This window comes from Rhinopithecus bieti, unplaced genomic scaffold (genome assembly GCF_001698545.2).
Source record: "Rhinopithecus bieti isolate Rb0 unplaced genomic scaffold, ASM169854v2 scaffold_42745, whole genome shotgun sequence".
NCBI lineage: Eukaryota > Metazoa > Chordata > Mammalia > Primates > Cercopithecidae > Rhinopithecus > Rhinopithecus bieti.
The window spans coordinates 3962844-3977511 of NW_016819184.1; the positions used below are offsets into that span (position 1 = coordinate 3962844).

The window sequence follows — 14668 nt, forward strand, 5'->3', positions numbered from 1 at the left end:
CTATTGGCTTCATTCATCCTGGCTTGTATGTTTTAATTTATTCTAATACTGGGGGAACAGACCAACCATTGTGCCGTATCGGAACGGGTTCCAATCCTCTTCTTGTGTCTGGACCTCCGAGCACCTCAGGTTTTCCCTGCTCCTGCTGGAATAAAGCAGGGTATTAACCATATTCAATTGACCTTAGAAAAGCAAACACACACACACAAAAGGAGAGGGAGAATTAGGATGACTCACTCTAAATTTCTCGGATTTCTAAGTAAACAAGAATAACATATTTATTCAGAGAACCAAGACAGGAGCCATGCCACTAACAGTTGTGACCCCTCCCCTGTGCAAGTTAGGCTAAGATAAAATGTCTTCATTATTGCTAACCATGTGACCTTTTTCATTTGAAAGCTCCAAATTGCTTTTCACATGTGCCACACGGAGCTGAAGAGGCTGCCTTGACTTGTTGGAAGACATTTTTACATCCCGAAGGAGATCACTTTACCCTCATCAGCATTTACAAGGCCTACCAAGACACAACTCTGAATTCTGCCAGTGAGTGTAAGTGAATGCTCAGAAATTACCTATTCATTCCACCTTCCTTTCCCCAGATAAGTCTGAGTCCTTGTTATTCATCAAACATTCTTCTTCTTTAGCCCTGTTGGCCCCTTGAATGCAATGGCACTTGTGACCCTAAACGCACCCACAGGCGTCTGCAGAGTGGGAGACGCTCACTCCCCCTGCTCCCACGGAGCTCTGGTGTGCCACTATGGTGGGCCTGTACTCCCAGAGCTCCAGCACTCCACTCAGCCAGCCTTCAGAGCAAGCTTGCTTGGTGCATGGTGATGGGGACTCGTACATGGATCTTGGGAGGAAGACAAGGAACAGCCACCCTCTACGTGCCCACCTTGTGTCAGAGTTGTGCTGTGGCACCTTCCATATCCTGGGCACCATTTCACCAACGTGGCATTGCAGGGGGCTGCAAGAGCTCAGGACACTGGTTGCAGAATAAGGCCTGGGTGCTGAAGGAAGGGAGGCTGCAGAGTTGCTGATGGAGCTAGGGAGAGGACAGCAGAGGGTGTCCAGAGAACAGAATGGCACGTGTCAAAGCACAGCCACAAAGTCCTGTGTATGCCTGAAGGGCAGTGGGTAGATTACCTGTCACAGGAAGGTACTCAGAAAACAACTGGAAGCTGCTATGCAGAGACAAGAGGACAAACAGGGCAAAGCAGCGTGGCAGAGGCTGGAGTCACCCATGAAGGGCAGCCAGTGAAGTCCCTCCCTGAAATTTTCCATGATGCATCTTTTACCTCCTTTGCTCTGAAAGATGGTGTGAAAATATGTGTAGTGTGAAAAATATGACAGCAATTTGAAAGAGTAGAATTGTATAAAGAACAGGGAGTTAGTGTTTCAAAGCTGAACAGAAAAAGTTATCAGTGGAGCCAGAAGGTACATGGGAATTTGGTGGCATCTTTTGAGGGCATGCTGAATGGGTGATACTAAGTACATGCTCTCATTGCTCCAAGCGGTGCGAATGGACAGGACGGGGTTAATGAGGGTCTTCTGCCTGCGGTGCCACGGCCATGTACATTCCCAGGTCCATCTTACGTAATTACAGGTGGCCAGAAAGACTAACTTCAAACTCACTCACATGCCTGAATTTTAATATAAAAGTTACAGCTAGGATAGATGAGCTTAACTGTAACATAATTCCCAAATCAACCTGGTAGTAATCCTTTTCTTATCATTAAATAAAATATGAGATATTTTCATAGATCAGAGGAATTTATACTGTCGGCTTTTTTCTGCCTAGTTTGATTAAATTGGGCCACATACATCCTTGCTGTATGCATAGAGACAAAATATAGATCTTACAAAATCCTCTCTGGCCTTTATGAGCCACAGGTTAGTGAAATACATCTTCAGTCACCACTAGGAAGTTTCCACAGTTGGCTGGGATCACAGAACCCCAGCAGGTGGCATAGGTGCTGTCAGTGGCACCGTCTCCCTTCCTGGTAGCGCCCTGACAGCCGACCTCGCAGCCACCAGAAATCCTTGTCCTTGCTGCCTTCCTGCCACTCACCTGTGTGGCCTCCTTTGTAGGAGAGGAGAGCACAGGGCTTAAAGATGGCAACTGCCTGGCCTGGGCTCTTTAGAACCTCTGACAAATCATTTCTAAATAGCCTTGTGTTCTTTCCCTCCTAGACTGTGTTGAAAAGTGGTGTCATGATTACTTCCTCAACTGTTCAGCACTCAGAATGGCAGATGTTATCCGAGCTGAACTCTTAGAAATTATTAAGCGAATCGAGCTTCCCTATGCAGAACCTGCTTTTGGCTCCAAGGAAAACTCTCTAAACATAAAGAAAGCTCTTCTGTCTGGTTACTTTATGCAGGTGAGAGGGGGTGGGGTTGCCCCGGCATAGGCTCCCCTGAATTGCACATATCCAGGACATGCTGCCAACAATCGCTCACTTAGGATGATGATTTCGGGCCGGGCGCGGTGGCTCAAGCCTGTAATCCCAGCACTTTGGGAGGCCGAGACGGGCGGATCACGAGGTCAGGAGATCGAGACCATCCTGGCTAACACAGTGAAACCCCATCTCTACCAAAATACAAAACTAGCCGGGCGAGGTGGCGGGCGCCTGTAGTCCCAGCTACTCGGGAGGCTGAGGCAGGAGAATGGCGTAAACCCAGGAAGCGGAGCTTGCAGTGAGCTGAGATCTGGCCACTGCACTCCAGTCCAGGTGACAGAGCGAGACTCCGCCTCAAAAAAAAAAAAAAAAAAGATGATGATTTCGACATTAAGTAAAACTAAAAATCCATGTTATTATTAAAGATTTGATACTTAAATATCCTTCCCCTCAAGGGAATAAAGGGCCAAGGCAGAATACGTAGTCTTAATGGAGAAAAATGACATTTCAGTATGGATTTCCTCATCTGTAAAGTAAGGTTGCTACATCACAGGGTCATTGTGTGCTAAACACCAAGTGTAAAGCACTTGGCATTGGAGTGTATGTCGCCCATAGTATGGCGGGTAGTGTGCTACGTTTCATCTCATGGCCAAAACATTAACCTCACAGCTGCACTGTTTTAGCACAGTGCCCTGCTGTTGCTGAAGTTAGTTAACATCACTGTCTCAAAGTTTTAGGCAAAACATGCTTATGGCTTATTTTCTACATGTGAAAATAGGAAACATGAGTGGCAAATTTTAGTTTTAACTATCCCGTATGAAATACTTTGCTATTTTCTTCAACAAACATTTTTGTATAATGATCTCTGTATTAATACAAAATCTTTTTTCTTTAAAACTCTGCCTTTCAGATTGCTCGGGATGTTGACGGATCAGGTAACTACTTAATGCTGACACATAAGCAGGTTGCTCAGCTGCATCCCCTATCTGGTTACTCAATCACCAAGAAGATGCCAGAGTGGGTCCTCTTCCATAAATTCAGCATTTCTGAGAACAACTACATCAGGATTACCTCAGAAATCTCTCCAGAACTGTAAGTTTAATGGGGAAGAAAGGGTTGTATTTTTTTTTATTTCATACCTGTAGGAGTAAATGACAAATTTGGCTTTTATTCTTAGTTCCAAAGTTTACACTGATACAATCTTAATTTATGCTGAGAGTACCTCCTACTAAGGGCAGGCCTCTGTTGATACCTAAGAAATGCCCCTGCCTTTTAGGAGATTACAGCAGATAAAAGAGTGTAGAAATAAAAACAAAGACCATGTGTCTTTAAGAGGAACAGAATGCTAGAGAAATGCACTGTTTGCAGGTGCGTTGACCTTGAGAGGAATGAGCTCAGCCATTTTTCAAGAGCCACTGCAGTTGGCGTTGTCAGGGAAGAGGAAGGAGGGGAGGCTGAAGAGAGAGGCAGGCACCACCAGAAGGTGTTAAGGCTTTGTGAGTCACATACTTTACATTTTATCCAAGTGCAGTACACAGCAATTGGAGCATTTTAAGCAAGAGTAGCATCTTCTCAATATAGTTTTAAGGATCACTGTAGCTGGCCAGGGACCTTGGGAGGCCAAGGCAGGAGGATGGCTTGAGCCCAAGAGTTCAAGACCAGCCCTGGCAACATAGCAAGACCCCGTCTCTACAAAATAAAAAAAAATTAGCTGGGCATGGTGGCACACGCCTATAGTGCCAGCTACTTGAGAGTCTGTGGCAGAGGATCACTTGAGCCCAGGTCAAGGCTGCAGTGAGCTATTTTCACACCACTGCACACCAGCCTGGGAGACAGACCAAGACCCCGTCTAAAAAGAAAAAAGAACTGTGGCTGCCACATGAATGGAAAGGAGAGGCAGTGGTGAGAGTGAGACTACTCTGCTAGTCTTTGAGAAGCCGCTAGAGAGTCTGGATCCATTTTGAAGTTTCCACTACTATTCCGGCAAGTAGTGTTCAAGGCAGCAACCGAGAGTGACTCATAGGTGTCTGGCTTACGCAGCAGGATGTGGAGTGGTACTAGTTAAAATGAGAAATAAGCAAAGATAGCCCCTACCCAAAGCTCTCCTAAGCATACATGATCGGTGCCTCTCATATGGTGTTGGGTCTTAGAGGAAATACCAGTTTCCACTAAAGGTTAGTGGTAGACAGCATTTCCACTGTGTGGCATAACACTAGAGAGACCAACTTATTCTAGAAATACAACAGCATTGGCTGCATGAAAACCAGAAAGTATTTATTTTACAAAGTCGGACTGAGATACTGAGGAGTTCAAATTAAACACCGGTTCTGCAGGTCGATGCTCCAGGGATGGGAAGTGCCCAGACATAATGTTTGGTGTCTCTCACCACCTTCCCCACTCAAAATCTAATCTTTTTGTTTTAAACAAACAGATTTATGCAACTGGTACCACAATACTATTTCAGTAATCTGCCTCCTAGTGAAAGTAAGGATATTCTACAGCAAGTAATGGATCACCTGTCCCCTATGTCAACAATGAATAAGGAACAAAAAATATGTGAGACGTGCCCTGAAACTGCTGAACAGAGATGCACTCTACAGTGACTCCCCAGCAAACGCAAGGTGCAGTAGGGTCCCAAAGTTAGCTGGATGGCTGAGCTGCTGGGGATGGCAGGCATGTGACGCGAAGACGGATCTCACACCCACAGGACGGTCTTGAAGAAAATAACACTGTGTATATTATTTTAAAATAAAAAATAGAAGTTTTTATTGAGTTCTCTAAATTACTACTCCATGTTTTCTTCTTCTTGGAAAAGTTTTAAATCAACCACTCATAATTTGATCAAAATTTTAAAAAACTGATATTTTGTAAATGTGTCACAGACACATGGGACAGAACCCTACTTTTTGTGGAGGACCTTAATCTGAATAAAGTCATGAGTTTTTCAGTAAATCTCCACTGAGTTTTCTGGTAATGTTACAAAAACAGGCCCATCACTGTCCACTGGAAATGGGTTAAATAGATAGATATTCTTTCAGTTTATCCATGATTTCGTTCATCTTGTCGCCTGGAATTAACATCACAGTTCGCAAGGGCGTCATTGGTACGTCATCAAAAGACCATTTGCCTCCCAGACAAGTGTCGCTCTCCTCCTGCACTGAGTAGTTGAACTTCAGAATTGCCTTCTAAACCAAATAAGTAACCATGAATTAAAAATCGGGACAACCCAAAGACAAAACCCATTTAATCTATGGCAAAGAATATTATGTTTGGCATATGCTTAAATAAGAATGAGAGCTAAAAAGAAGCAAAACTCAGAATTTTAAAAGTTCAAATGGACATTCAGGCAGAAGTTATAAAACACAAACCAAGTAGATTTTAAACCCACATGAGGAACAGGGATAGAGGCATGCAACTTCTAAGAGATGAGCAAGCAGCTAAGTGATATTTTCATGTAATTGTCAAAATAATCTTGTGATATGTAAGTGAAATTAAGACTCATAAAATTTGATAATTAACTAGAACGGGTCTTCAAATACTCTTTTCTCACTTTCTCAGCTGCTTCCTTAGCATCAGGCTTTTGTGTGAAGACAGAGTAAATCTGCATACCCCGCCATCTTAAAACACCCATACATACTCCCCGCAAATGGTCGACCTGAGGTGCTGAAGCATGTTTTTTAAAAATTACGTTTACGATTTACTTCCTGGAAAAGAAGGGCACAGCTAAATTTGTAGTGCTTTAGTCTTCTGTAGAGGTCTTAAAAGTGATAAGTGATATCATCCAATTCAGGAAAATATGTTCCCCTCAGAGATACACTTCAAGATTTTTTTTGTTTGTTTGTTGAAGACAGAGTTTCGCTCTTGTTGCTCAGGCTGGAGTGCAGTAACGTGATCTCGGCTCATTGCAGCCTCTGCCTCCCAGGTTCAAGCAATTCTCCTGCCTTAGCCTCCCGAGTAGCTGGGATTACAGGCATCTGTCACCATGCCCGGCTAATTTTTTTTGTATTTTTAGTAGAGATGAGGTTTCTCCATGTTGGCCAGGCTGGTCTTGAATTCCTGGCCTCAGGTGATCTGCCCGCCTCAGCTTCCCAAGGTGCTGGGATTACAGGTGTGCGCCACCATGCCTGGCCCACTTCAAGATTTTTCAGAGGAAGAGAGGGTGAGAAAGAATATTCTCTGGTATATGGCTGTCCATCACAGTATAAGCTACCTTTATAGGAAAAAAATGCTGGAGAAATCCCACCAGCGGGATGACATCCACGACTAAGAACACAGAGTAGCAAGGGTGCCCCACCTTCCACACTGACCAGCTGTGTGATCTCAGGTAATTTCCCTCATCTCCCTATGACTTAAAGTCCACAACTGTAAACCCCAGGCTAATGTCTACCTCTCCGCATGGTTTTAGAAGGAAAGATTTCACAGGAAGCGTATTATAAATGCCTAATCATTCTTAGCAGGTTAATCGCTTTTCTCCTCCTCACACTCATAACCACAGTGCAGGCAAGGAGGCTAGTGCCTAGCCTCTTGAGTACCTACTATGCACCTGGCACTATGTTAGCTGCTAGGTCCTATGGGGAAACAGAAAAACAGTGGCCACACTTGAAAGACTTGGACATGAAGTGGGAGAACAATAAATCTTGATAAATCATTTTCAAGAAAATCCTTATTTACATCTAAACAAATAGATAAGCAGGATAGTCTTACCTCATAGAAAAATTCTTCCTCTGCATTTGCAAACATTAACGCAGTTTTCTTTCTGTTGCTAAGTTTCTTTTTGGAATTGTTTTTTCCTGCTTCCACAAATGTCTTACTAATCAGAAGGTAAAAGTAGCACTTCCCACATGGCTTATTGGTTCTGTGTGCCTCCGCCAGTTCTTTCCTACAAGGCACACACAGCATTTGTTTACCTGCTGGGTCAAGTGAAATACATCAACAAACCAGAGCACAGAGAAAACCTGGTGAGGCATCTTCGGTGGGTTCTGCTGTCACGCAGGCATTCAATCTGAACACTTAAGTCTACAGCAGTGATTTTTATTTACATCATCAGTTGCATTTTAGACTGATTATGTACGACTTTTTATAACAGTATATCTCTCAGATTATGCTGATTTGTGGATATATAGCAACTAACAGATCAGATGAATCTCAAATTCACTCAACGTATCACTGCTCTGCCTGTGCAGAAGTTAAAAATATATGCGAATCTGAATTTTTGAATTTTTTAAATCTATGAACATTTAACTGAAACACACAAAGGTGTACAGCCACAACCAATGTCACCACAGCCTGTGACGACTACTACAGCCAACTGCTAGAGTCTGGAACTAATTTCTGACATGCTGCAGAAACGGCATCAGCATACACCCTACATTCTGGCAACGGAATGGCAGCAAAGCCGTAATGTTTCTGCTTTCTGAAAATCAAACACAGCCCTGTGCGTCTGGATGCCCTTGAACAAGAGAAGAAACTCAGAACAACCCTCCTCTTCAGCTTTTTTTTTTTTCGTTTGGAGACAAAATTTCACTCTGTTGCCCAGGTTGTAGAGTACAATGGCGCAGTCTCGGCTCACTGCAACCTCCACCTCCCAGGTTCACATGATTTACGTGCCTAAGCCTCCCGAGTAGCTGGGATTACAGGCCTGCACCACCATATCCGACTAATTTTTGTGTGTGTGTATTTTTAGTAGAATTGGGGTTTCGCCATGTTGGCCAGGCTGGTCTCAAACTCCTAGCCTCAAGTGATCTGCCAGGCTTAGCCTCCCAAAGTGTTGGGATTACAGGCATGAGCCACCATACCTGGCCTTTTTTTTTTTTTTTTTTTTTTTTTTAAAGATACAGGGTCTTGCAGTTTTGCCCAGGCTGGAGTGCAGTGGCTATTCATAGGCACAATCATAGTCTACTGCAGCTTGGAACTCCTGGCCTCAAGCATTCCTCCTGCCTCAGCCTCCTGAGTAGCTGGGACTACAGGCGTGCACCACTGTGCTTGGCTCATTTCAGCTTTAACAGGACTAGGAGAAAGCAAATCACCCTCCTATAAAACCAAATAAATGTGAGCTCCAGCTGATCGAAAAAAAAAACCAAAAACCACTTAAAGCACCAGAAGCACAATCTGAACTGCAGCTGAGAGAGCAGGGAGCAGGAGACAAGCACTGAATCCCTAGGGAAAAACAGCAAACCTAGAGGTTTCCAGAGTAGAGTTGCATTCCTACAGCTATTTAAAGGAAAACCACAATGCAAGTGCTATGACCTCTGAGAATATTCTAGAAAGAATCTGTGTAGGCCAAGCGCTGTGACTGACACCTGTAATCCCAATACTGGGAGGCCAAGGCGGGAAGATCGCTTTAGCCTAGGAGTTCAAGACCAGCCTGGGCAATGCAGCAAGACCCTGTCTCTGCAGAAAAAAAAATTTTTTTTTAATAGATAGAAATAAATAAGAGCGTCTGCCTATATTTTGTCGTCTATTGCAAAGCACGGGCAATATAATTCTTAGTGCACTCAGTTTGCTAGACTTCACAGCTACATTTGAAATATTTTTGTAAACTTAAAACTCCTGGATTAAAAAATAGAACAAAAACTCTGAAAAGCTAGCCATAGTATCAAGACTACGGTTTCATTAGTTATGAAACATACCCATAGAATTTGGAAACTTTACCAGTTTTGTTATTATTGTAATTGTTCATTATTTTATTCGTGTTGCAGAAAGCTATCTGTGAAGGTGAAAACTTCAATCAAATGGAGATGAAAAGTCGTCTATTATGAAATTATTTACTTATATACCACTTAAATCTTAAGTTTAAATTTCAAGATTATTGTCACAAACTCTTCAAAAAGCCAGTTGTTAATAATGTATGCACTTCACAGGATGTTTCTTCCACTCCCCTCACACTAAACCCGCTTAAACCAAGGAAAGAACTCTTTCTATACCTGCATATTCTACTTAAATGACATTTATGAATCTATTTGAAAAAAAATTACTGTTCAAAGACATTTTCCCAAGTCTCTTACTGAAGCTGCTGGTACATGGGCAGAGCGATCTGTGGAGGGATATTAATGAATCTTTCACTTAGGAGAAGGCCCACAGGCTTGGTGGTGTCATTTAAAAACTTGTCCAGCTTTTCAACCATGCTCTTTTCACAATTCTTCTCACAGAAGCTGAGAATCAACTCTTGAATTTGTTCAGCACACTGGGTACCCTAGAAAGCAAAGAGAAAGCTTGTTTCCTATTACAAGCCATCACATACAGGAGAAAACCTGAAAGTAAGAGCTATCACTTTTCATCTTACAGCTAATGGCAGTTTCCTGCCATAGCCTTGACGTCTTGTATGTCTTCAGTGTTGACTGCTTAAGCATTTCTCAAAAGCAAACACACTGGTTATTTACCATCCCATGATCAGTGGTAAGAGAGTCATCAATTAACATGCAGACACACTGGAATGGCAATTCTAGTCCATCTCATAAAGACAGATGGAAGTAATGGAAAGTTTATTTCAAAATTAAAGATTAAGTGTGGCCTGCATCTTATTCTAAGGCAGGTAAGCAGCTGGTTTACTTTTTATTACAACTCATCAGAGAGTCAATAAAAAGAGATGAATCAAAACAAAATAAAATGTCAGTAAGTGCCCTCAACATAGAGGCAGCAAAGCCTGAGAATATCCCCACTACACAAGTAGCAAAGATAACAGCTGCAGAGAGACAGCACAAACAGCTCCTGCATCAGTACTAACATCAGGACTGCAAAGCCAGATGATTCCCTAAAGCACAGGGAGCAAACACCTTTAACTGGGTACAGACCCAACACCACCACCTTCATATCGAAAAAGGATTACAGTAAGATTTCACAAGAGCACTTATCCCTATAGTTAATACCACTGTCTGACATAAGACATTTTCATCACGCATTAAATAAAAGTGGTTTTGGCCTAAGAAATAACCATTCAGATGCCACCCAGTGAAACCAACCTTTCTTTCAGTTAAATTTAAAAGGCTTATGAAACCAAAAACTTCATCTTCATCCATATCATCATCACTGTCTTCTGAAACATCCGTTTGCTATTTTAAAAGAAAAAATATTTAAATGTTATATTTAGTATAATACCAAGAGTATAATACCAAGTCTTGGGATGTAGGAATTATTTATCTTTTCACTTTTCAAAAGCAACACTTTGTTTTACCACTGCCATCTTAGAAAGCATTATATCTTAAATACTGTCACAGTTTTACCACCATCATCTTGGAAAGCATTGTATCTTAAATACTGTGTGACCTTGTTCATTTCACTTTACCTCCCTTGACTCATTTCAATCTGTCCCAGATTCTGGACAGATTGAAATTTCTTTGTACTAGATTCTTAAGTCATTTTATCAGATTCTCAATATAATACAAAACCAGAAGAGATAAAACCTCATGAAATAAAGCATTTTAATTTGTTTTCTACACAATTTGGCTGGAGCCAAGCCTTGCTTCTCTGCTGGCCCACAGCATTGTTTCATCTAAAACTCATGAGTTTCCAGAACACTTGTCAATCTTGACCATTAGTGAAGCTGGGCAATGCTTGAGGGCCACTTACACCTACCACACGGGCAAGAGAGAAGGGATAAAAGAGAACACCCCTGCCCTTTGTTCTATGATCCTAGGGACTGGCTCCACTGAATGCTCTGGGTAGTCCCTTTACTAAGAACAAGAACCCTGTATCCTCAGGACACCTCAAGTGTCTCTGGAGAAGCCAAAGAAGCCAGTTATAATTGCAGAGCTATTGATGTGATTATCCATTTAAAGGGTGAATCCTGCCATTAGATAACCTCTTTCAAGGATAAAAATAACTGCTTCTTCTCCATATCCATTAGGTCTTCTAAGTGTCTTCTAAGACACGAATCAGCTAGAGATCACATTTATTTGACGAAAGAGCAGGTGGTCTGCTTTTTCCCATTGCCCTAATAAAAGGAAGCCCCCACAGGTTTAATTTCTCATTTGCTTTACATTGAGTGCCATAAGGTTACTAATATTGTCAGAAGCCTTGAAAAGTGTACACTGTATTTAGTAACAAGTATGTTGGTGACCCTATCATTCAGTGTCAGAATTTTAGTTGTGTAAAAGTCAGATAAGAGTGTCTAAAGAATGACTAGGAGGACAGGAACTAGAAACCATGACTTCAGATTACTTTTCAAGAATTTTGGCTCTGAAGGTGATGTACTTCGAGTGGAACATTAGACTGAATGGAACTTTTGTTTGTTGTCTTTTTCACAACAGGCTAGGGAACAGGTGCTGGGAACAGGAAAAAGGCATCAACAGTGACAACTACACATATGTAGCACTTGTCAGTTGCCAGGCACTGTTCTAAGCAGTCAGCAACTCATTTTGTTTACCCATGCACTCCACAAAATAGGTGCTAGTATCATCCTCATTTTCAGAGCTAGAAATGGAAATAGATTAAGGTACTGTGGCAGATTGTATCTTTCGCAGATGGCCCCAGTGGATCTCTTCTTGGACATGCTCTTCTGACAAAGTGACCTAGATACTTTTCTCATAGAGTGGTGGGATCAATGTGGCCTCCCCCTGGGTAGAAATTTGTATCTGTACTGACTAAGCAAATGGTGGAAATGGCACTATATCACCACTCCTGCCTGCTTCTTTTGGGCTGCTTGCTCTTGGAAGCAACCCAATATGTGGCAAGGCCCACATGGACAAGAACTAAGGCCCCTGGTCCAGAGTCCCAACTAAGCTCACAACAGACAGCTAGGGCTAACTTGCCAGTCATGTGAGTGAGCCATCTTGAAAGGGAATCCTCCAGCCCCTAGTCGAGCCTCCCCAGCTAACATGATGGAGCAGGAGCAGAGATGAGTTGTGCCCACTGAGCTCTGTCCAAACTGTAGATCCATGAGCCAAATACATGACTGTTGCTATTTTACAACACTAAGCTATGAAGTGGTTTGTTATACAAACAACAGATAACCCAAAGAACCACCAGATGATAAGCAGCAGAGCCAGGGTCCAAACCAGTCCTATTTTGTTGAGCTCTCTACAACATCCATCTGGTAAGGATGACCATCCCCTCCTCCTTCAAATGTTCTCTTTCTTGCCACTGCACGGTTGTTTCTTCTACTTCTCCTGTCATCCCTTTTAATCTCCTTTGCTGGCTCTGCCACTTACAGTGCTCGGATATCCAAGTCGTCTTGGTATTACTGAGGTGTCTGTCCCTTCCCTCCCTGCGCAACCTCAATCACTTCTATGACTTCCATAACATTTACGACAAACTCCCAAGTCTCCAGGGCTCCACCCGCTACCCGGTATCTCACAGGTAACTCAAACTCAAAATGTACAAACCCAAACTCACGTTCCCCCTCCTAACCTGGCCTTCCTCCATGGTTGTTATCCTGTTTGCTCAAGCTAGAAACCTGGAAGTCATCCTTGACTCCTTTTCCTCTCACTTTCAGACTCAATCAGGGACTAAACCCCATCATATTTCATCTCCCAAATATATTCTAAATGAGCCCACTTCTCTCCCTCTCCATTGCCACCACCTGGACTACTGCATTTAATAAGCTTGGATTTCTGCAATGACTTCTGATCAGTCTCCCTTCCTCCAGTAGTACTACTTCCAATTTGAGCTAAACAGAATAAGAACTCTTCCCCGCCCCCCACCCCAGATATAGGGTCTTGCTGTGTTGCCAGGCTAGAGTGCAGTGGCACAATCAAAGCTCACCACAGCCTTCAACTCCTTGGCTGAAGAGATCCTCCTACCTCAGCCACCTGGGTAAAAAGACTATAGGCATGTGCCACTATGCCCGGCTACTTTTTTGTTATTTTTTGTAGAGACAGAGTATTGCTATGTTGCCCAGGATGGTCTTGAACTCCTGGCCTCAAGCAATCCTCCTACCTTTGCTTCCCAAAGTGCTGGGATTACAAGCATGGTGATGCCCAGCATGAACAGAATAAAGAACTCATTTAATCAGAATAAACACAATTGTCCTGCTTACCTTAATCACACTCCCAATATGGTTCTGTTGAATTAAGAGATCTGTTAGTTCTGCAGTGTTCACAGGAGCCTTTAGAAAAAGCTAAAAGGAGGAAAAAAATTTAAATTAAGATCAAAGCATGATTTCTAATAACTTCAAATCCTATATTCAAATACAAATAACGAAATTTCTGTGACTTAAGAAGATGACCTAGAAAAGCAATCCCAAGAGGGAAAGAAAAGCGCAGGCGAGTCAAAGAAGCTAAAGATTACGAAATTTCAGAAAAGCAGTCAGTGGTAATACAGAAGTAATGGGGGAGGGGGAGAAAAAAGGGAGAAGAGAGGATAAACATAAGGCCAAAGAATTTGGTGAAAAGGACAGTAGAGGCTATAAAGGTTAAAGAACCAAAGTCGTATTATATGAGTAAAAGAGTAAAGAGAAGCAGCAAGCATCAATTTTATAGCACCAAACAGCACAGTTATATGACTGTTACATAAGAATTGTGAATTAAAAAAAAAAAATAGCTCAACTAATTAGCAGATGAAAGGAAATAATTCTTTCTTCCAGGCAAGGTGGAGAGGACAGAAATGGAAATTCTACAAATTTGAATTTGAGAAAGCCTGTACTGAATGACCTGAATTTTCTTTTGTTTTTTTTTTAAGAGACAGAGCCTTGCTCTGTTGCCCAGACTGGAGCTCAGTGGTACATTCATAGCTCACTGCAGCCCTGAGCTCCTAGACTCAAGTAATCCTCCGGCCTCAGTCTCCTGAGGAGTTAGGACTAAAGGTGTGTGCTACCTCAGTTGGCTAATTTTTTATTTTTTTGTAGAGACAGGTTCTCATTATGTTGCCCAGGCTGGTCTCAAACTCCTGGGCTCAAGTGATCCTTTCACTTTAGCCTTCCAAAATGCTGAGATTATAGGCATGAACCACTACACCCAGCCCGAATTTTCTTAGAAGAGGAAATTTATGCATAACAAATAAAAGACAATACCTGCTGCAGTAATTTCTTAATTCCGTCATAATCATTATCTGATAGGGAATAAGCTTCAAATTCAATATTCACTTCCTGTAAATAACACACAAAATAGTTGTTACCAGAAAAACTACAAACATCTAGACTTTAAAATAGGCAAACATTGCCAAGATTGCCATCTGTAGAGAATACAAAGCACCTTCACACTATTTCTTCATGTGACACAAAAGCCTGAGAAAACAAAACACTCAGAATAACCTAGTTTAAATGTTGAGAAAGTCCGGTTCAAATAAACCAGACACAGCAGCCACAAAGGAGAAATTATTTTCCTGATTGCAAAAGG

General features: G+C 42.2%; 2 protein-coding genes across 8 annotated transcripts in view; one reads left to right on the forward strand and one right to left on the reverse strand.

Annotated features, from left to right (window-relative positions):
• DHX32 (DEAH-box helicase 32 (putative)) overlaps positions 1–9390 on the forward strand; it is a 67563-nt gene extending 58173 nt beyond the window's left edge. For 4 of the 5 annotated variants that reach the window (XM_017858623.1, XM_017858620.1, XM_017858621.1 and 1 more), the window contains 4 exons: positions 400–549; positions 2194–2381; positions 3310–3491; positions 4831–5351. In XM_017858623.1, coding sequence (XP_017714112.1) covers positions 400–549; positions 2194–2381; positions 3310–3491; positions 4831–5002 — 692 coding nt within the window. In that variant the 3' untranslated portion in view covers positions 5003–5351. Of the gene's footprint in view, positions 1–399; positions 550–2193; positions 2382–3309; positions 3492–4830; positions 5352–9097 lie in introns of those variants that run through there. The other variant, XM_017858622.1, reaches the window with a different exon arrangement.
• BCCIP (BRCA2 and CDKN1A interacting protein) overlaps positions 1–14668 on the reverse strand; it is a 28617-nt gene that overhangs the window by 11152 nt on the left and 2797 nt on the right. The window contains exons 2-7 of one of the 3 annotated variants that reach the window (XM_017858634.1): positions 14344–14418; positions 13372–13452; positions 10358–10447; positions 9404–9591; positions 7104–7278; positions 67–142 (exon numbers count right to left, since the gene is read on the reverse strand). In XM_017858634.1, coding sequence (XP_017714123.1) covers positions 67–142; positions 7104–7278; positions 9404–9591; positions 10358–10447; positions 13372–13452; positions 14344–14418 — 685 coding nt within the window. Of the gene's footprint in view, positions 1–66; positions 146–5133; positions 5585–7103; positions 7279–9403; positions 9592–10357; positions 10448–13371; positions 13453–14343; positions 14419–14668 lie in introns of those variants that run through there. The other 2 variants (XM_017858633.1, XM_017858635.1) reach the window with 2 other exon arrangements.